General features: G+C 36.8%; 1 protein-coding gene across 4 annotated transcripts; it reads right to left on the bottom strand.

Annotated features, from left to right (window-relative positions):
• Window positions 1–1,701: 1,701 nt before the first annotated feature.
• btbd3b (BTB (POZ) domain containing 3b) lies at window positions 1,702–16,946 on the bottom strand. Of its 4 annotated transcripts, XM_059025453.1 has the most exons (6): window positions 16,189–16,777; window positions 15,675–15,792; window positions 12,242–12,488; window positions 10,676–10,766; window positions 6,843–6,961; window positions 1,702–4,832 (listed from the first exon to the last, which is right to left on the bottom strand). In XM_059025453.1, exons 3-6 carry the CDS (start codon window positions 12,373–12,375, stop codon window positions 3,800–3,802), a joined length of 1,377 nt encoding a protein of 458 aa, XP_058881436.1. In that variant the 5' UTR covers window positions 12,376–12,488; window positions 15,675–15,792; window positions 16,189–16,777; the 3' UTR covers window positions 1,702–3,799. The 4 variants fall into 4 exon arrangements, with proteins under 4 accessions (XP_058881436.1, XP_058881437.1, XP_033872951.2 ...); XM_059025454.1 differs by lacking the exons at window positions 15,675–15,792; window positions 16,189–16,777 and adding an exon at window positions 16,812–16,946; XM_034017060.3 differs by lacking the exon at window positions 15,675–15,792.
• Window positions 16,947–23,493: the final 6,547 nt, after the last annotated feature.

The following is a 23,493-nucleotide window of genomic DNA, read 5'->3' as shown; positions in this document are numbered from 1 at the left end:
GAAACACCACGTTTGGTTCTGGACCACCACAAAAATGAACACAAAAGTCTTTAAATTAAACTTGGGTTGTCACTGTTTTCTTTCAAAATTAAGAGAGTCCATAAATCAGAGTGATACAAACACAGTCCAGTCATGGGTTTATAAACACCGTTCCTAATCCACTACTCCAATTTTAATCATGTGTCCTGGTGAACAGATTATACAGTGTACAGTCCTGGTTGCAAACCCGGTCAAAATCCAGTCTACTCGTTGTAGTAAATTTAAAACAAGACAGTCTCTGGTTTTTAAAACGGTGCTTGTGCTGAACCAAACATTCCACGTTCAGCCTTCCTAGTGCATTTTGTTTTAAAAAATAAACAGTGGACTTGCACACTCCACACTCGTGTATCAAACCACGAATTAAACCGTCTTTGGTTGCTGCCTTCACCCGCACAGTGCACATACTCTCAATCCACTGGGCTGTTAGCACACTGCTCTCGGTTAACACACACTGCACTCAGTCAACACACGCTATTCTTTTGTTAACACTTGCTACTTCTGTTAACAAACGTTATTCTTCTTTCTCTTGTTCCTGCTGGGCATAGCCTTCACAGACCTTCTCAGTGCACAAAAGCTGTCTCTTAAATACCTGTCCAATTTAGGTTCAAGCAGTCTTCTAAATTGATCCACCATTTCTTAAAGCTGTATCCTCTAGCTGTATACTATTCAATTAAGAAGTATTGCTTCTACATCAATCATCCAATATATATATTTTTTTTAATAGAACCACGAGAGAGAGAGAGAGAGAGAGAGAGAGAGAGAGAGAGAGAGAGAGAGAGAGAGAGAGAGAGAGAGAGAGAGAGAGAGAGAGAGAGAGAGAGAGAGAGAGATCTCGTGTCTTGCATTTTTATATTCCCATGCAGTGGATTTAGGTCATGGTTGTTTATTTTTAATAATACTGATATCCATGGTGAGGTATGTGTGCCACTAACAACAGGGCCACACTACTGTTGAATAATTTTAATGCTAACAGTAATTTGTAAGCAGATTACTAATTATTTTTTGAATAATAAACATATTATTTAATAATATTTTATTAATTATGAACATTTTTAACTAATGGGATTTTATTAATTATTAATATTTTTAATTATTAATTTTGTAAATATAAATTGATAATTATTTGTGCTGAATAACAAAAATAATCATTAAATAAGCTACATGCACATATGTCTACATAGTTTTTTTCAGAGGAGGTTGAATTGCAGTGTACAAAAATGAAGGTTGACTGAATTTATATATCTCCATTAGTCTCCATTATTATCTATCCAATGTCAGTAACATAGTGTACATCCTCCGCCACAGCGATACACGTTTACACTCAAAAAGAGCAAACAATGCCCCCCCCCAAAAAAAAAAAATCCAGTTGCAGTAACATACTACAGTGATCCTCTTTTAAGGTTTACAGAAACAGTTTTATTTTTATTTGCAACTATCATATACATTCACGTGTATCAGCACTGTAACACTTAACGTACAGTACAGTAACATTCACTGTGAGGTACTTCATAAATATACTTTTTCCTTCGTAACTATCAATCAATCTCAGTTAGTTTCAGGCCTCATGGGATCTGATACTCAATGTTACAGAACTAAAGGTTGTTTCTCTCTCTCTCTCTCTTTTTTTTTTAAAACATATATATATATATATATATATATATATTTTTAAACATTTTTTTTAGGCATACAGTCAATGCATTTGCATTAGAACATACAGGGTCGTCCTGGGTAAATATGAGACACTCAAAACTTTTTTTGTGACCCCAGTACAAATTCTTTCCCCAGTCAAAACATGGAATCAGTACAGTCATAAAAATGTAAGCTATGATGCAAGTGTGTCATATTATTAACATTTTTCTTATGTAATGAGTCACAGCAAATCAGTAATTATAATAATTATTCGCTGAGGTCAAATCATTTTTTTTTTTTTTTTTTTTTTAAACTAAAAGCAAAAAATAGGTCTCATGCAATATTTCCCCTGAATGACCCCATTGCCAGTTCACATTGATATTATATACATCATTTTTATGGGTGTTTTTAATGTACATTTTTTTAAAATCACATCTGAAGAAATTCATCAGGTAATTTAAAAAACCACATACAATGATGGAGTTAGATCTAGATATATTCTGCAGACTTTACAAACATGAAAACACTTGTCACAGGTTCACGCCGGCTGGCCTATTTAAAAAAATTATGACATTTTAAAGGATTTCACACACTTTTAATCAATTTGTTATTGGTTATCGTGATAAGGTTTTTATTCTTTGCATGGGAAAAAAATGTGAATCAAATGTGGCTAATTTGTCAAACGTTTATCTTTGTGTAAAAATTAAAGGGTTGAAGCACAAAGGCTCTGTTGACTCTTGCAGTCTTTACCTTCCAGCTATAGGAAATGCACAAATTCCTTTCACACTGTACTGATTGAGGTTAGTGCTGGAATAAAATTGTGTTAATCACGAATGGAAGAGTCTATAACCATTTGTTCCATTGTAGTTCTTACAGTTTGTGCAGATACTGGAACTTCTTTAACGGCAAAATGCCAGGAATCCAGCAGGGAAGCAGTACTTTTCTGTTCTTAACTGAGAATAATTCCTGTGGGTATCAGCACATGCTAGCAGCAAGCCCAACGATTAAGGTAATTTACTGGCTGGCTATTTACAGTGTTCACCAAGTTACTATATATGCATACAGTACACCTCAAAAGTCAAAGGGATCTGTATATTTCACCACATACAGCATGAAAGATTTGAGGTGAAAAAAACTTTTCCAATTTGGTCATTTACAAGGACTTGACGAACACACATTGAAGTGTCGAATTTAAGATGCACTTTGAAACCGGCGTCTGTTCATTACAAAAAAACTGTGATTTTACATATATTTACCAACTTCCTGATCAAGAGGACTATATATCAATGCTCCTGCTGACAAGCTAATTCCTTTTCAGCAGCTGAACTTCACAACGGGTCTTACCCAGCTACTGAAACCTGGAGGCAAGGGACCAGCCTGGGAAGTCTCTGTCGGCAGCTTGACCAGTAGTGGTCATTGGAGCATGGTGAGGCTAGCCCAACCCAATCATCACCAACGCTGTGGAAAGCCAATGCAGCAATCCATGTAGGTCACAAGCCAATATCATCAACTTGGTACAAGAGAGATTCGACCAATGCTGGACTCACCCTTCACTTCAAACTGCAGTGCTTTTAAAAGGTAAGCCACTGGGGAGTGGGAGTGTAGTAATGATATATTGAGATAAATGAAAGCTTATTTATATGCTGGAAAATATGAAAGTGCTCATTGTATTCTACCCTTGTTTGAAACATAATCCTCAACTTTGTACAAAGTAGACATTAAAATTACTAGTTTATCATTTATACACATATGTCTCAAAGCCAAATTATCACAAAAATCCAGTGCTAGTCGTATATAATACATGTCGGAGCAGTGCGGCCTTCTATAACTGAGGTGGACATGCATTCAGTGGAGCTTGCCATTAGCTTTTAGTTCTTTATGATACAGTAGTTAGCTTACTTTATTTCATCCCAAGATTCAAGAAATTGAAATGATATAATGAATATCAAAATGGCTTATCAACCTTGAAGGTCCAGCCCACATTACATTTGTAAAAAGTTAAAAGAAAAACAGAGAGAAAAAAGACTAGTTTAAAGGAATATGTCACGTCATGCATGTTTTTGGAATTTGAATAACTAAACGCATATATAATATAAAGATTGTACAGTATGCAAGTTTGGAGTTCACTACTTCAGGCATAGAATATGAGCTCTGGTATCTGTCCGCCTTGCACGCCTGTTCCATTGGTGCTGTCTGAGGAACACTGAAACTGGAAGGTCACTTTCCCACACTGCACCTCTGTCATGCCTTCCTGCCCAAAGTAGCTCAGTTCATTGCCATCGAGAACCACGCTCGCTGTATAAAAAGTGTCAGGCTCAATCTGCACAGGGTATTCAAACCAGACGGGGAAGGTGTTGCTCGACCCGTCAGAGAAATATTTACTCAAGTTTGTCCCCAGGATGACCCCTTGCCGTTTGAGTTCGATCTTGGCGCTGTATTCCGCTGATCCGCAGCTCGAGCCATACAGTCCAAAGCCAGCAATGAACACTCGCTTGTCCACTGCAAACTGGATACTGTCGCACCTTCCCCTGTAGCGCCACTGGTTGCTACGGTAAGCGCATGACTGGAAACGGTGGCAGCGTTGGGGAACCAAGCCTTTCCTGGGCTTGCTCACAAACTCCAGGTCTGGTTTCTTGGCAGCAGTGTACCAAAGGAAGATGTCGTTGGTCTCATTGAGGGTAAGGACGCCCGACTGGGCTGCTCCATTGGCAAAGTCATCCAACGCCATGGTAGGGATGCGTATGAGGTAAACGGCCTTGCCCAACACCTTGCGCTTGTTGTCAATGGTGACAGTCATTTCCTGCCTTTGGCATTCAGCCTCGGCCCAACTGAGTGTCGCTTCAAAGACAACAATCTCTTTAGCGTTGAGTGTCTCCCTCCTGAGGATGCTCTCCAGTGTCTGGGAATCAATGTCACAGAAGCCCTCAGATTTTAAAGCAAGCTCAGCTTGCGCATCGATCACCTCCCAGCAACGCTGGGTCAGGTCGGGCTCCTCGAACAGGCAGCTCTGTGACAACAGCACACAGGCGTTCTTGGCACTCAAGCTGGTCTCCAGGAAGATGACACAGGCACGTGCCAGGTGGGGGACAATGTACTTCTTAGCAGCATATAAGGTGGCCAGCACTGTATCGGCACCCAGATCAATCTCATCACAATATATGTACCTGCAAGAAATCAAGAAAGACTTCCATATTCAAGTTTTCACATCCAACAAGAGGTGCACATTATATTTGTGTGGATCAAAAACAATAAATGGTTAACATTCAAAAATAGGTGTATTTGATATGCTATTCTCAGTTTTATTATGAAACAACTGAGGGAAGCTACACTGCAAAAAAAGTAAATAATACAAATAAATTATATATATTAACCTGAGCAAGAAATGTTCCAAATTATATGTCTACATTACCATAGTTCAGCATTTACTGAAATTAAGGATATATCCCACCTTACATCACTCTAAAGAAAACAGATATGTTATTAATGATTAAGGTTTGAGGCACCTCACTACATTTTCACTAATCAAAACTGTAAAATCAACCTTTTGAATTTTCAGTGATCCTTTTTTCATCCGACCAAACACGACACAAATTAATAACATTTTACTTTCACCTGGTAAAGCGTCAGCTTTTCTTTTCTATCAGTGTGCTGTGACCCTTCACAACTATTGTAGCTTGTCCACAAATTACACTTTAATTATATATTAAGCTCATTTACATGTACATTTGTACAAGTTGTTCAACTTGCCAAATGAAAAAAAAAAAAAAAAAGTACTTTACAACCAAACCCTATTACTATACACTGATAATGCCCAGATTCACTAGTGTTAGTCAATGTATTAAATATGCTTTTGTACACAGAGTTCTTTAAAAACTGAGCCCCTTGGTTATTAGGTCACGCTTTATTTGGTCTGCTTTATTTTAAGGGCCGTTTTTTTGCCTGTTATCAAAACTACTTCACCAGCGAACAGTAAGCTTAGTGTTTCTTACATCTCAGTGTGCTTTAACTTATTCCACCTACACAGCACAGCCCACTCAGTTCCCATAAAATATAATGTACAATCATGAAAGAGTGGCAAAGGCTGAGTAGCCTCCATCTCCCGTGACAGTGTGAAAATGAAAAGCTTGCTGTAGATTTGACTGATCTCTCAGACAGTTTGACAGGTTAATATATGCTGGCAATGCCATCACAGTCAGGGAGTTCAAAAGGAACAATGATGCCAAACTCTTGAACCGGTTTATAAAATTTTAAAGTTGCTTGCCAACAGTACAGAGAATTTAATTGGCGGGTGAATGACCTCAAATGCTTCTTTAGTTTTTCCTGATCGTTGGACAATCGTGCAGCATAGACACACTGAACTGCAGCATATAAAATGTACAGGGAACTTTAAATTGACAAGGCAATGGGAACTGTTCATGTGTTATTGTTCTGCTCCTGTTGATAGTTTCCAATACTTTTTGAGGAGGAAAACCAAACCAGGGTGATATTCAAGATTTTTAAATCCAAAACCCAATCAAAACTACTGCATGGGTTAAAGTGTTCCAAACTGTTCCAGTTGGATGTCTTCAGAAATGTTTGCAGTGCAATTTCCAACACAATATTTTCTCCACAAGTGTGTGCATATATGGTAGGTGTTTCACTATATGTCTACTAAGGTAAAGTAGACATATAGTGCTTTGAATGCAGCACACTGTGTGTATTGCCATCTACACTAAGCCTTGCCTCTAGCACATTTATGCAAAGCAGACCCAATCATGCGACAAATCCAGTCAAGACATAACACGATTGAAATGGATTTGACCAACTGCACCTGGTTAGAACTTTCAGTGCCAACAGCTGTAACATGAACGCCATCAGTATCACTCCCAAAAGGAAATTAGTGTTACAATATAAAACAATGGGACAGTTTTACTGAGGCTAAATCAAGGTCTTTCCAGCTCTTTCTTCTAACTGAACCAATTTAACCTCCACCCTGGAATACTGGAAGGAACATGTTAACATTTGTGATCTTTTTTGTGGCCAAATGTTTTAAAAGTAAATGTCTTTTAAAACCACTACATGCTTGAACAGTATACAACAGCCATAGAGTTATAGGACCATATGAGGCAAGTGCAAAGAGACATTTTCTTAGAGGAGTAAAACAATTGTAACACTGGGTTTTCTATGACACCTACTTCAGCATAGCAAGAAAGGCAGCAGGTTCCACATCTGGGATTCTAATTTCATCCTTATCCTCTGCAAGTTCTCCATAAAACATGGCATGAAACACAGAGCTTCCAACGGCCAAGACATACTTAAAAAAAATTATAAGAGAAAAAGGAAAACAAATTACAATAAAGGTCAGAAGTTTTCAGAATCATATTGACATTATAGGTGACTGCAAAATCTTAGTTGCAGGCTCCTTTTTAGGATTTCCTAATACCACAAAATAACATTATGTGCTGCCTCCAATAGTATGGAGTAGGCAGACTTGTAGTCGAGTCCTCAAACCTCGAGTCCGAGTCCGTGTCCGTGTCTGGGTCCTGAGTGACGAGTCTGAGTTCGAGTCCGAGTCATCAGGGTCTGAGTCCGAGTCACTATCATTCGAGTCTCAGTCACAAGTCCTTGACTTCGAGTCTCAAGCCCATGTCCAAGTCCTTGAAACAAACTCAAATCAATTTTCATTCAATTAGTGGTAGCAGTGTGGGAACAGTTTACCTAACGAACGTTGTCCGATATCCCTCAGGAAAAATGCACAAATAAAAAATAAAAATACAAAAAATTATTTGATTTATTTTTTCTAGCTAGATTATTCGATTTGCATGCCTTTTTCAACTTGTCTGTCACTATCTTATTTTCTTTTGGAATTGGAATTGCAATACTGTTTGAATGTACCTGAAGTTTATAGATACACTTTAACGTTGTTTTTCACTTTGATAGAAGCCGTGATCTGGACTATAGAGCCGGTGTAGTGTTAGAAAGTGGTACATTGTCAGAATGTGGTATGTGTACCACAACTTGACTTATGTAATGACAGAAAGTGTTACGATGTCATATTTTAGTACATATGAATCAATTGCGATCTGATGTTTTCCTATTGTCTAAAGAGGTACATTTACCATTATACATATTTTTTTTATTAAACTGGCAACAGACAATTAATTTCTCTAAAAAGAAAAAACAATTCACGAGAAGTCCACCGCAAAGTTGCACAAGTAAAAAGAAAATGCACAAGACCCAATGTATTGCATATGATAAATATTTGGACATTATTTTCTTAATGGTGGAAAAATACATTAAAAATGACATAAAAGACTGGAAAATATGATAAATTCAATTTAAAAAAAAAAAATGTAAACCACCAAAAACAGCATAATGTACCATATTCAAATGGGCGCGTCCCTGCTTTCTTAGCGGAAGTTGTTTAGGCATGCGGGAGTAAGCGCAGTGCGCCAAGTACCACTTTTTAACGCGTACCTGAAAATAACACTACACAGGTAAGAAATTAAAGTTACTTTCCCCTCTGACTATAGAATCTACTTTGACTTCAATTCGGGTAAAATCTGATTTAGACATTGCCAGAACTGTATATATACTGTGTTCTTAAATACTAAATTTAGTATTATTTTTATTATTTGTTTTGCAAAACAGAAACGTTATGTTTCACTTTCATTGCATTTGTACTTTTATTAAGTTTGTAATACAATGATGCATTTCCCAGATTGTGCTTCAGTTCATTTGATTTCAGATCATGTATTTTTTATCTTTTTTTCTTTTTACACGTTTATGTATTTCCCAGTGGCGGATGGTGGCCAAAATGCAGGTGAGGGTGTGGGGTCCAGGGGGCCAACCTCAGTGGTAGAAGCACTGTCCAGCCTGACGCGGCTATCAACAAGATTAAAAAAATAATAATATAAAATATTATATAAATAATATTAAAATAATACAAATCTATTGTACGATATATTTAATAACCGATTACCCCAAACAGCCAGTAGTGGTCGGTAAATTAAACAAAACAAAAGAAAAACTGTTGAACACAGCAAGATATTACTGAGCTTAAGTTAAAGCACTGCTGAAGAGCAGCAGCCTCGGGAGAGAAAGGGACAGCCGGCTCAAAATAAAAGCAGATTAAAACTGTGACAAGAACGAAGTCGAACAAAGTGGTGCTGCTCATATTTATAGCCTTTGTTATCTTGGCACATGCACGCTGATCGTCTGATCACCGTGTTCGCTAACGGGCTGGCTGACGGCTGGCTGCTACTGCACATGTGCACGGCGGTTTTGGGTGCTCGCATTTCTGAGTGAGCACAGCCTGGCTTCAGCACATTAAACAGATGGGATGAACGGCATTGTTGATGTGCCTGCGTCACGTGAGAGGGGGGAATTAAACGCACATCACCCAAAAGAAGAAAGCGCAATTCATTAATAAGAGACTGGGGGTTCAGCGAGCAAGAGAACACTGTTAACCGGCCACCACTGGTATTTCCCTTGGGTAGGTTCATAATGGAACAAAAATGTGAAGTTCACAAAAGACAGATTTCTAGGTTTGACGCTGCAGTGTATTATTATTATTATTATTATTATTCCCGCATCCATAATAAATAATTTTCATTTTGGTAAATTAAGTGTATTAAGTTGTTCTGTCGTCTTTTTTTTTTTTTGCTGCATGTTTGACGGTAGGCAATTTCCGACTGCAAACAGTGATGAAGTTTAAAGTAGTAAAGAGAACTAAGTACTTACCTGTTTACCATGCTGACATCATTTATTCCTTATAGAACTTAATGCAAAAGAGGAACACAGATGGGTTTTGTGTGTGTGTGTCGGGGGGTTTACAGCCAGTTGGATTTGAGTGGGGGTGTTTGTACGCTACAACCTACCTTGCTTCCACTTTCTTATTCTTACTATGATTGGCTGCAAAGACAACAGGGCTAATGTTCTGTTTGGTGGGTTTTTATTGTGCACAGGTTTCCTAGTAACTGTAATATTATTTGTATAATAGAAAATTTAAAAAAAGGACTCAGCGTTTATATCTCACAGAGCCCAAATGCTTGAGTCCGAGTCCGAGTCCGAGTCACACAAGGTCGAGTCAGAGTCTTTTGCGGTCGTGACTCGACTCCGAGTCACGAAAAATGTGACTCAAGTCCAAGTCCCGGACTCGAGTCCTACAAGTTTGGGAGAAGGCAGAGCCAGCACAGTGCCATGTGGATTCAGATACAGATAAATCATTTAAAATTAAATATTGGAACAAGAGAACTACTGGCAAAGGTTTGGAAAAGATGAACAAATTAAGTGATAAATGAAAAGTCTATTTAATTGATATAAACAGTGGCAAGACTAAATACTGCCTCTCATTAAATCTCTCTACCGAAGAGGCCAACAAATATTTTCATAGCCTTTGTACAGAAAAGACCAGTTTGTAATGATCTCACTCAAGCATTAAGACTGAAATTCCATTTAACTCCACTACATCATTAATTCTCCACTACCAATCAAGTTAATTGTAAAAACTGTAAATCCTTTTAGTCTCTGAGTATGCATTATTTAGATCCCCCGGTCATGCTAATTAAAATCTCTGCCTTTCACTTAAATGAACAAGAGAAGAGGTCTAACTAATACAGAACCTCAAAACAGAGGCTTTACCTTGATTCATCTCCATTAGCCTTTATGAAAGCCTGACATAATCTTGGAGGACTGTATTGATGTTTTTAATGTTGTTTGACGATGGAACCCTTTCCAGAGACAAAATGGAGTTCCAGCGCTTATGTGTCGGCTGCATCCTAGACCTAGAATATCTTTCTCAATAGTTGGGTCCCTCTACCTGCCAAGTTTTACTGCTAAATATATTTAATGTTATAAAAAAAAAAAAACATACCTGGTGCTTTAGATTTTGATTATATGCAGACGTTATGTTATTTTAAGGTGATATAAGTAACAGCGCTATTGAAGAAAAATGCTGGTGTAGCTTTATAGGACTGATTACTGAAGACATTTTAGTTTCCATCCTAATGCTGCTAATAATGCTTACTCTGTGTCCTGGCAACCGCTGAGTCCCCCCAGGTAGACCAACCACAAAATGAACATCTGCCATCAATTCATTGTTAAACATCACTGCATTTCTGGAAAACAGAGAAACAGGATATTGCATCAAAACACCTGTGCATGTATAACTACCACGCATATAATTCCACCCCCCCGTTTGCCAAATTAACAAATGTCTTTAAATGTTCTACAACAGATGCAAGGATAAAGACATGCAGTTATTTGTGGAATGCATATACTACTGTTGTTGTGGTTTTGTGATATGTTTATATTTTCCGATGAAATTGATTAAAACAGAAATTAGTTTGTCAAACAAAGCATAGCCTTTGACAGCGCAAGAATATAAATTGCAATATGGAATGCATTTATATTTTCATTATTATACTATACATTTATTACAATGCTTATTATTTCTTCAGGATTGATGGACAAGTTTAACTAACAAGACTGCACTCATTTTGGTCTGCACAAATGGGGTTTTCTCAATTAATCCAAAATATTCATTGATTACTGCAAAAGCCAGGATTATTTAATTAATTTATGGCTGCCACACTACAAGAGTCCATTAACCATGTTAAATGGTTTCATACATTTTTTAAATATAGAATCATCTATACAAATGGGGTTTTCTCAATTAATCCAAAATATTAATTGATTACTGCAAAAGCCAGGATTACTTAATTAATTTATGGTTGCCACACTACAAGAGTCCATTAACCATGTTAAATGGTTTCAAACATTTTTTAAATATAGAATCATCTATAGGCATAGATTGGGAAAAAGGTTGCCTTAATCTGCCAATCTGAGAATAACACTAGCTTCAATATCAAATGAAAGACTCCAACTCTGCCATTTAAACATTTATTATCTAGAACAACTTCTGCATCTTGTGCATATCGACTTGCACTTATCACTGTCACAGAATATCAAGCCATTGTAGTCATCACTACATTATTAATTACTGTAATAAACATATGGATGAGTATAATGGAAAGACAGCTGTCTGGGCCAGATGAGTATATTTCACAATACGAAGAGTTTGTGTTACTTTAAAGCTGCAGTGTTGCATAATATATATTGGATATGCTTCTTTTTCACACTCTTCCATAGCCTTCTATCTAGGCATGTTTTAATCTTCAGAGACAAGCTTTACACTGTGATTCTATAAGCCAAACAGTTGCAAAACTCAACTACAGTACTACTGCGGCAGGTAAAGGTTATTTACTTTCTACCACTTATTTTATTAATACTGAAGAAGCAAAACAAACATTACAAAACGAGATTTTTGATGATTTTGTTATGCTGTTAACATTTAACTTTATCAAATATATTGAGCAGGATATTCATTAACATGTTTCATTTGATTATTTGCATATTTAATTATTTTATTTATTTATAATAAAAATAATAAAATTAAAAGGGGTCACACTAAACACTTTTATATCAGATAAAAAAAAATTAACCTAGGACACTTTGTACTTATAGTCAGAACTCCCCAAAGTGAAATGATTAGAAAACAGATAGTAAACGGGGAGGTCTCCCTTTCACATACCTCTCTCGGATGGTGGGATACAGCCCTTGCCAGTTAGTAGCCGGGATAGTGTTATTGTTATTCAGATTTTGCTGATAGTTCTGGACGGTGGTGGTGCTGGCTGGTTTCTTAGTGGGGAAGATCTCAGCAGCCATCTTCTTCTTTTTCTTAGTTTTCAAGGTGATTATTTCATAGCACACTGGCGGCACCTTGGAGTTTGTAGGGCTCCCCTTTTTGTTACTTTTCTTAGACCTGATCTTCACCGACTCTGGAAGCATCAAGAAAAAAGTGAGACATTTCATGTTCCTTCCTTTGGCATCTACCATGAGTGTGTTTTGCTGCTCAGCTCAGCAGTGGAGTTGCATGCAAAAATCATCAAAAAGGAGACTCCAGGAGTGTTGAATGAATCAAACAGTTAACAAGTGAAATCCTTTCTATTCTTCCCCGAGGCAGGACAAGCTGACCTTTGCTCACAGGTACAGTTCAGTCATCTGATAAAGAAATCAGGTCTTAAGTTTGCTCTAGTGCTTGAAAGGCTGTTTTACTCTCCATCATTGTAACTTATCAAACTTCTCTAGATTTAGATTTTCTGCAGTAGAGCTATGAGACCCACTTTTGCATAAGGAAACCCTTTGATTTTGCCTGATATGCCTGCTACTCAGTGCTGGGCTGTTTTGCTGACTAGAGGAGTTGAACGGATGAGGAGAGTAGAAATTGTAACCCTGCAGAAGGAGTCAGGCAGCCAGCAATTGTAAGCCAATAGCTGGAGTCACTGTTTGTGATTGGATGCAGCAGCTTGGTGACACCTACTGTAATATGCAGTCCTCTCCAATTAAAGCGATAGCCCTTTTTTTCAGGAAAGATGTATCATGTACTTATAGTAGTCTATAAATAGAAATAAATCAAATTGCTTTTTTATTAAGGTTAGTATAAATAGAGTACTGTGCATGTGAATAATGTTAAAAAAATAAACCCCGTAAATGTTTCTTTTTTGTAGTAATGTTTAATTGTTTAGAAAACAATAATTTTAAAATCTAGATGAATATTCAAGTGATTTTTAAAGATATATTTATAGCAGTTATTACAATAGATCTCAAGTGTATTACCCTGCCAAACAAGAACACATTAATGAATGCAAAATTAATTTCTAAGCATGTTTGTTAAAATACTATATACAGTACTTATTTTTGACGCCAAGCCCATTTTTTCAACTCCATGCCCAGTTAGCTCACACTTGACTTGAAATTATTCTGCAAGATTGCAACATTGGCAGTAGAACAAATCGATATGAATAATAATAATAATAATAATAATAATAAAAAAAAAAAGTTAAAACAGCTGTTTGTGTTTTGAGTTAAATAACTGATACCTAGAAGAGAGCTTTCTATCTGTGATCTACACTTGTAACGCAGAATCTTAACAATATAGACCTACTTTGCCAACTAACTGTATAAATTGACTGTGGAAGTGGGGACGGATGCGTAGTAGCAAAGATGTTTTCTGCTTTCAAGCAAGTAATTGACTTGATTTAATATACCTTGTGTTTATTGTAGTCTGTTAACATTTTGAATTTATTAGTCGCCGCTATGCTCGGGAAGTGGACTACATACATCTGACATACAGAGTGTGGGTAGAGGTTCACTTGGCTTGACTGCGGAACTTGACTGCCTGCTTAGTGCATTCAGATCTCGTGACTGCTTCCTCCCCTGTAAAACCTGCTAGCCATAATGCCACTTGAGTCAAGCAGGCATACCGCTACCATCCGCAGCAGCAGGAGGTGATGACAACCTTAGGAAGCTAAAGGAAAATATTTTATGCATGTATACTTTAAAAACAAAACCTCTGCGGCCAAGAGAAAGATCTGGTCTACATGACCACAATGCTGGGTAATTTAAACAAAGATGTGCTCTATAATAATATTTGTTTTTATATAGCGCCTTTCATAGTGGACCACCATCACAAAGTGCTTTACAGAGGTAGGCTGTGAACTGTGCATTATATGCAGAGTACTTACAATAGGACATTGATTTAACATCTCATCCACAGAATGGAGCACAAGGAGGTTAAGTGACTGGCTCTGGGTCACACAGTGAGTCAGTCAGTGGCAGAGGTGGGATCTGAACCAGTGATCTTCTGGTTACAAGCCCTGGACTCATTGGACCACACATAAAATCTGATTTTTATTGGCATGTGGTTTAAACACTCGCGCACACACACACACAAATACATCACTGCAAGTGGTGTTTCATTTTCTTGGTTCTCTCAACAAACCGACAGTAACAGATGAATCTGTACCACTGGTGGACTATAAATACAACTGCTTAATTTTCTTATATTTATTATGTTTTGTGAAAGGACCATAACATAAATGTTCTTCAAATACAGTTCAAACTGTACCAGGTATTCACACTCAATATAGTAAGACAGTGATTTTTTTTTTTTTTAAACCACATGGGATATGCAAATTTGCAAACAAGTAAATAATTTACCAAAATGTTTCTAACCGGTCTATTAAACACACACTGGTATTTCAGCAGCATGCTACTCTTAAGCTGCTATATTATTTCTACCATGAGGCTGTTTTGAACGTACAATACCCTGTACTGTAAGCAGAAAGCTCTAGTAAATAACAGAACAATTAGTTTGACTACTGTTCATATGTATATATTTTTAAATCACAGCTTCTATTTAATCTAACAAGAAATCGTGCAGAAATAAATAATACGTGTACCCACGTGATGCCTCCCCTCGTCATAACATAGCTGTGCCATTCAAAAAAAGTATTCTGTTTGAAAGCAATCGCTGAACTTCAATGTAATTTTTAAATATTCTTTGTTATGCACTGGATGTACCGGTAAGTCTCCAGGCTCAAACCATGTTTTTGACTCTCACTTTAAGAAAATATTTGCTCTACTTACATTTAAACGTATTTGCATATTTTATGTTATTTTAATTTGCCATATTAAATAAACACTGGATTTTCTGCCGCTTGAAACAGTTGACATGTGTATTGTGCACGGTTGCTGTTATCAACAGGATTGAAGACTTATCCTCATTAATGTTTATCCTCATTAATACCAAAGCATCATCTCCTGTAAAACATGACATCACATTACCTTGAAAATAGCTTGCATTTTTTTGACAATTCCAAAAAATATTTTCAGTTTGTTTTTTTACAGACAAGTTTGATGTAATAATTGAATAGTCGCCCAGAATGTACTTCAGTAAATGGTACAGCACCCAATCGCAGACGTATAATTAAGCCAGAATCATTTACTGCATGCACTTAGAAAGTGTGCAATCCAAATCAGTCTAGAGGCTCAGCTGAATATATTTTATCAGTAGAATAATGTGTCGTATAGTATAAACAAGTATGTTGTTTTGGAGGAGAGTGGGCGTTCGTGTTCGCATTAATCTCTGCTGACTGTATGTCATTGGAAATCCGAACATTTACCTTGCTTTCCATACAAACGTTTCTAGCACAGGCTTAATACATTTCGTTTCCTATGCCACTTCCACAAATAGAATGGTCCAAAATAAGCCAGGGGTCGAAAACACTATAATAAAAAACACTGAAAGAAAAAGTACAAAATAAATAAAAATAAAATTCTTAACTAATGGTTTACTAGTTTTTTCACCATTGGAACAACTAAATAAGCACCCCCCGTCCACTTCAAAATAGTTCCTTCCATTGTATTTTTTAGTTGGCCTTATTCCTAATTATTTGAAATTTAAAAGTCAACATATGCCAAATAAACGTGAACGTTTTTTTAGTAAATAACATAGAGGTCATGTCTTCAGCTATAGATTGAAAAAAATGAATCTATATATTACATTTAATTTAATTTTGCAGACGCGCACTTTCATGGAACCTACTAGCTACTTGTAAACAGGAGCCAAAGGCTACATACCGGTACATATCGCTCGTTTTTACAAAAAAAAATACATTTCAAGAAAAAAATACTTACCACTCTTTTAAGATTATTTTCCTTCCGAATGACCATCAAAAAAACGAACACGAACTACGACTGTAGTTTCCAGTGTCAGAAAAAAGACCACCTTAAAAAAAATACAGCGTCTCTATCACATTCGTGGCCACAAAATATTTTTTGGGCGATTATATTCCCAGAAATAACATGAAAATTAAAATATTCATTGTATCCTAAATTGAAAACTCACTTAAAACATATTTAACCGTGAAGAAATGACTGGCACGCAAAGTTTTCTACCAAGTCAAGAGTTGATTAAAAAACTATTGTTTCCGAACTGTAATGTATCTGAGTGGACGTAAACAGCAGTGCACCTAATCGGTCCCATCCGCTTATGAAAATGAATAACCAGAGTGAGGCTGACGGGACCCATATTGTGAAAATACCTGTTGTTGCTGTATTATCTTTTTTGTGATATCTTTAGTTATGCATTTTAATTGTTATTTTGCCTATCACATTTAGTTCAACATTATTGTACATTTTACTCTAAAACCAGCTGAAAAATCATTGTCAAACTTCAAGAAGTGATCAATGTTTCTTGGTATTTCAACATGTCCCAGTGCATCGTGTGTAAAATACACATTACATATAACTATAAGTACTTTAAATAAATAAGTGTCACGTTTTCTAACTGCATTCTGGTCTTGGGATTCAGTGCTGATATTTTAAGGGACTGGCGTCCTGTGCATGGGAACTGTTCACCTGACACACAAGACACAGCAAGCATGACAGACAGGAAACTGAGAGCAGTCACCCAGATGTCACATCCTGTGGCCAGTTTCTTGAATCTGGTCAATCTTAAATTCTACTGGTAAATACCAACATTTACCAAATAAGGTGGTAAATATGATTAAGAAATAGATTGCTTTTCGGAAATTTACTGGTTAATCTTTTCATTTACCGAAGTTTATTGGTAAATGCAGGTATATTATAAAATTATTGATTTATTCCTGCTAGAAATGGCAATTAACAAAAATAATCACTAATGTCAAAGAATATATTTATTTCTGCATACAAATGTTTCATTAACAAAAAAACATTATTGCCGAACAATATATTTATTTCTGCATACACATTTTCAATTGACAAAATAATCATTAATGATCTTACAAAAATGCACAACTGAGCAATTTAAATGAGTTCAACATTGTGATCCACTTATGTAGAACAACCAACATTCTGGTAAATTTGCATATAATACTATTAACAATGGTGTTAAAGTATATTGTACTCAATATGCAGTAGTTTGATGAAAAATAACATTGTTAAATGCAAATGAAATAATTTAGACCTTGTTTTTTTCAACAGAAAATCACACTTTGGTTATGACACAAAACGCCACAAGACAAGCAGTGAATAGACATATTTACTTACTGCAGCATGGTACTCTTGTGGCACTTGGAATTACGCAGGACTCCTGAAGCCTTACGCTATAACATTTTGTCGGAACACTTTTTATTGCACATATATCATTTGAACCCTTGCCCACCAGAAAGAGACTGCTTAGAAACAATTTCCCTGTCATGTTGGCAACTACATAAATGCGTAAAAGCAATTAGAATGATATTCTGTCATACATATTGTTACGGTAAAAGTTAGATTATTGGCAAATCTCAAGACTTTCTGGTAAATGTCGACATTTACCAAATAAAGTGGTAAATGTCAGAAATAACCAAGTGCCTTTACCAATAAGCTTCGGTAAATGTTCGAAAAGCCACATATTCCTTCATAATTGCAGACATTTACCACCTTACTTAGTAAATGTTGACAATTACTGGTAAAACCTAAGATTTACCAGATGTGAACTTTTAACGTAACACATAAACTGACCAAAACACTAAATGGTTTAAACTATTCACAGAAATAGGGTATATTTTAACAGCAGCAGGAATAGCCACCCTTAAACTGAAAAAGTGATCAACTTATCACTATAGTTTTTTTTTTTATTATTGTACTGTATATATGATGTTAATATTGGGGTCAATAACTCCTCACTGTGGAAAACACTAGCAAGATTTCTATTGAACTAAAGGGTGGTGATATTTATATCCACCATTTTTGAGATCTGTAAAATATACCCCATTACATCCTTGTGAAAAATGTGAGGTCAACATTCATGTGATTGGTTATTATTTATGTTACAAAGGAAAAATAGCATGCGTGAAATAACAAGCTTATCAGATAATTATGAAAATAACATTTATGAATGACTTATCCTTGACATTTATGTTGTTCTCATGACTTTGATATCCTTGACCCAAAGTAAAATATAATGAATGCCTTTCTTTCAAACTAAATATTAAATCAGTGGGTTATGGTTCAAATACTTATTAGGTCACACATTGCAATCATGTGGAGGTTCAATATTTACATGAGGACAGTAGTCAAAACAGAATAACCACATAATTTTGCATCACCTAGAAAAAGTGACCCCAGAGACAGTGAACAGCCAGGGTAATATCAGTTAAGTGAATACTCTTGTCAAATGATCTTCAGTGACAATGCAGTAATTCTTTACTTAAAAGAAATGGTGGCAAAAGGGCACACGAGTACTGTATATATCATAGAGTGGTTGCATATTACAGTATCAGGGCCACTGTGCAATATTAGTCCAAAATCTATTGTGCCGTCATTGCTGGTAGTGCTGGATAATAGATTGGTATTGCAACCGTATACAAACTGTGTATACAAACCTTTCTTTAAGAGCAGCTAATTAGTAGTGGACGCTCCAAATTAAAACTCATGTAGGTTTGACTTGACTGACCTGTTTGATCTATGTTTCTCTGAAACTGCACAGAGGGAAACATTTGTTTTATTGATAAATGACACTGCATGCTGTTCCAGTGGTATTTTGAATTCAGTAGTTATGGCAAAGTTAGATGATTTAGACTATTAATACATGTCACTCCATCCTTTAAACATTAAAAACATATCCGAAAACATCTGACTAATCTTTTTTTTTTTTTTTTCTGGGCGATTTCGTCACCTGTGATATGTTGGTCCGACAAAATCACCCTGTCTATGATGACAAATAATCTCTCGTCTGCGAGAAACGACAGGCCGTCAGAGAATAGAGCTCCCCTCTATTCTGGATGACAAGTCGCTTGGAATCAACCAATAAGTGCGACTGTTGTCACGTTGTAAACATCATTCAAACAACTTGGAGAAATGGTGTCTGTAGTTACGTGGCAACGGGAGTGCATTGAGAAATTGATAGATCTCTATGAGAAATATCCATGTTTATATAATACGAAAAAGAAAGAGTATCATGAGAAAAATGAAAGGACTAAGGCAATTGAAGAAATCGCCGCTGAGATTAACATGTAAAGTGAGATTTTGATATTTCGTCCCTCTAAACCAGACGTCAAGAGACAGACAGGTTGTCCAAAAAAATGAGGTGTCCAGTTTAACAAACACACACACATACGTGCTAAATTTATTAGAAGTAAATAGATAAAAAATAACATTGTTATCTTACAGCTGGCCTTAGTACGGTCGTAAACTCAAATAAATATCTACAGCTATAGTGTACTTCTTTATACTTGAGAGTATTTAAGCAATCGTGCCTATAGGCGCTGCACTGTCTTTACTGTTTGTTAGCTCAGCAGCTTTCAGGGTCTGTGAGTCCCAAGTCTCGCTGCATCAGTAAACAGTCATCCTTATTGAGATTAAAAAACATTTTAGTAGCAGTGCTACCGTATTCCTTCGAATTTAAGATGCGCCAACAAAAGACATAACTACCCGAGTACAGAAACAGCAACGTGACTGACTGCCAAGAAAAGACAACAAAGGCGTCTGCCCGAATACACAAGCAGTAATGTGACACTGCTGAGAAAAAACAAACCAAGCTTCCTGAGGAATTCCAAGAGAAACGTTTACAATTTCAGCATTTCTAACAGTACCAACTTGGACAGATCGGTAATGCTGATCAGACCCCCGTATTTTTCGACATGCCAGTGCCGTGGAGTGTTGTGTCATGTTTGCTGTTGCCAGGATGTGTGATGCCATAAGTGAGTGGTGGTGTGTGTACGACAGAGACGCTTAAGTATTATACAATGCGCAGCACAATAAACAAGCTCTGTGGTTAATCTACAACAACACTGTTTTGTGTCAGTTTTGTACAATACAACAGTGTAATTGAGATTGTATCTTTGTAAATGCATATTTATTTGTTTTATTTTTTCCTCAAATTGAGGGTGGTAAATTTGGTCTGCGTCTTAAATTTGAAGGAATACGGTATTCATCGTAAAATACCTATTGTGTCCGCGCTTACTACCTGTGATTGACGACACTAAATCAACCAATCAGAGATATGATACGCTTAAGATCAAAAGAACAGAAAATTATTCGATTCGACTGGTTGCCTGTGTAGCGTTTAGAGATATGTCCATCTTCCCACCCATTAATCAACATCCTGGAACTGGATGTGTTGTCCTGCCTATTGAAGCAAACGTAATATGAAGTGGACGTTGCTGCTTGAGGAGACGGTTTGTGAAAAAGTGGTGTGACAAAGTGGTTGTTTTGTCACGAAATAACCAGAATGTATGCAGTTTCACCTTCAGGCACTGGGCGTATTTATTATTTACAAGAACGTGTTGTGCAAAAATCCCATCACCCCACACACAGTTCCAGGCTTCTCCTAAAGCTTTCTAACTTCAATATAGCTGGGTCATTCTGAACTTTGTTATCATTCGTTAAAGTTATTGTACAGAAATAAAATTCATGTGCAGGCACGTGAATCTATGAATTCAAGCAGTCTTTTATTCCTGCTCCTCATCAGTCTTCACGAAAAAAGGAAAAGACTAAAAATGTCAACTAAAAGCGGATCAAATTAAAATGCCCAAACAAACCCAAGCCAGTTCAATGATAAAATCCACTCTTCATGTTTTTCTGCAAGAAGACTAGCTTGTCTACGTTATCTGGATCCAAAGCATTTCTGAGTTTTATAACAATATTCCCAACAGTTAAAATCCTCTCCACTGGTACAGAAGCAGCTGGAACAGTAAGATATTTGCCAGAGTTTAGCCAGTTGCTGGTATTTTGTACTGTTCAGTGCCCACCTGTTGAGTGGGTTACTGGGAATATGAGGATCGGGTTTAGTTAAGTACTGTTAAAATTCACAATCATTCAGACTTGGCAATGAGGGTACATTATGTGTGTTTGTTCTGAGTAGAAAACACAATTTCAGATCCTTATGTCCCCTCTTCGCTGCCGGAGCACTTTCGTCCTCAATGTGAGTTGATGAAGCTTCGATGTCTGTGTTTGATGATACAATTTCAGATGCCTGTGTTTTTTCACTGCTCTCTCATATCAGCATCAATTAATTGCAGTGATTTGTAATGGGGATCTAATACCGCTGAAAATACAGCAACTGATCGTACGTTTTCTACGTTGAATCTGGACCGAATCTCTCCAGCCATCACTGTTCCAAGGCGTTTTTACGTGCTGAACAAGCTGATGTTGTGGAAGGTTCATGACACACTGCTGTTCTTCTAGTGCATTCCAATCACAAATGCTTAAAGTGACTCATTAGGTATCGTCCTGCACCCAGCGTATGTGATATACTGTCCGATTTCAGGCTGGCATTAACTGAAAGCTGTAATGAGTGTGCAGTACACGAGAGATCTTGTGCATTGCAACTTTTTTCGCCAAGATTGCGCATGTTTGAAGCAGTGTCATGGACAATTGCAACTCCTTTGCCATGTAGACACCATGTTTCTATGACATTTTTAACAAATCCGGCAAGTATGTCTGATGTGTGCGCTCCTCTATTTCAGTTGTTGCCAAGACTGCCGTTTTAAGCTCCCAATCATCAGAATGAAATGTAGGAATCTTATGCTTTTGATGTCCAGCTGTGTGTTGCTAAGCTAACATGCAGAGCTTTATTCGGTGCATCTTGCAAGTTAGCCTTCACAGTATCGTCAAGACAATGTATTCTACACATCACAGAAGGGTGGGAAGGCAATTTGTAGTCAGGCTCAATAAAAGACAGAAGATGATTAAATCCTTGTCCTTCTGGTAAACAGTCTATCACAATCATTTCTGCTACTAGATGAGATATTTTATCTGGCCTTACGGGATCACAAAAGTAATGGTGTGCAAATTGTGTTATCCTGGGCTGACACGCTGAGGGTGTTTCAAACGGAGATGATTGAGCATTACACCCGTGGATCCTCTGCAATAACTTAGCAAGTTTGAACAAACTGCATTTTACAGTATTGTCCTCAACGTTTTCCAAATAGGTCCAAACAGAACTTCTATTTTGAATTTTGAATGAGATATTTTGTACTTGTCTCTACCGACTCACATAACAACTATAAGTATTACACTTGCACGCTGCGTTCTACCAGTCTTCTCTGACTGGCTAAAGATTAATCACGTGGTGGACTGGAGAAGGGGTGGGGAGCAGAGGAAGTAAAAATAACTGAATGGAAATGTTTTGATTTGTATTTATTGAGGGGAGATTAGGGGGTATACGTATAATTAATATGTAAAACAAAAATATGTTTTTATTTCATTTACTATGGTTTAAAAACAAGAACCTGAATGTCTTAGAATGGCCCAGTCAAAGCCCAGACCTCAATCCGATTGAGAATCTGTGGCAAGACTTGAAAATTGCTGTTCACCAACGGTCCCCATCCAACTTGACAGAGCTTGAGCAATTTTGCCAAGAAGAATGGGCAAAAATTGTTCAATATAATTCTGTAAACTAATTTGGTTTCACTATAGGGATACCGATCCTCTGTCTCCTGTTAGATATGTTATAAGGACTGCAAGAACTACCAGCTCAAAATAACCGGAAGCTAAAATAAACGTGAACAACAGACCAACATGTCATGTCAAAAAGGCATGTGAGAGAAAATGATACAGCTGAAAAAATGCAAAAAAGGCAAGAAATGTACTGCAATACCTGACAATACCTGTCCAACACCACCCTCTACTTCTGTCTCTCCAAGCTTTGCAAACTGTAGTGCACAAAGGAAAGCAGTGTATAGGGTAAAAAGACAAATGCCACAGCATCCATCTAAATATGCTGATATTGTATTCTCACCGATTTTGAAGACTAGTCCCAAGAAGAAAGCCATTCTTAAAGGAAAGATAATTGAAATTCAACATCCTCAAAGACAGTCTCTTCGGGATTGCATACAGAAGACACTGTACGAGCTAGATAGGAAAAGTAAATTAATATTTACCATCAACATTGCAAATAATCTGGAGAAAACATGTGGGCTAAAGTGCTGTGCAAGTACAGACCTTAGAATTAAATGGAAGTATTTAATGAAA

This window comes from Acipenser ruthenus, chromosome 6, assembly GCF_902713425.1.
Source record: "Acipenser ruthenus chromosome 6, fAciRut3.2 maternal haplotype, whole genome shotgun sequence".
NCBI lineage: Eukaryota > Metazoa > Chordata > Actinopteri > Acipenseriformes > Acipenseridae > Acipenser > Acipenser ruthenus.
The sequence above is the reverse complement of the archived record's forward strand: the minus strand, read 5'-3'. Positions and strand labels throughout refer to the sequence as shown.

Coding starts and splice junctions, on each gene's coding strand:
- btbd3b (XM_034017058.3), bottom strand. CDS start 12,546: ATGGTAGATGCCAAAGGAAGGAACATGAAATGTCTCACTTTTTTCTTG. Junction 6,962..10,675: donor AGCGGTTGCCAGGACACAGA/GTAAGCATTATT, acceptor ATTTTTTTTAAG/TATGTCTTGGCCGTTGGAAG. Junction 4,833..6,842: donor GCCTTTCTTGCTATGCTGAA/GTAGGTGTCATA, acceptor GATTTCTTGCAG/GTACATATATTGTGATGAGA.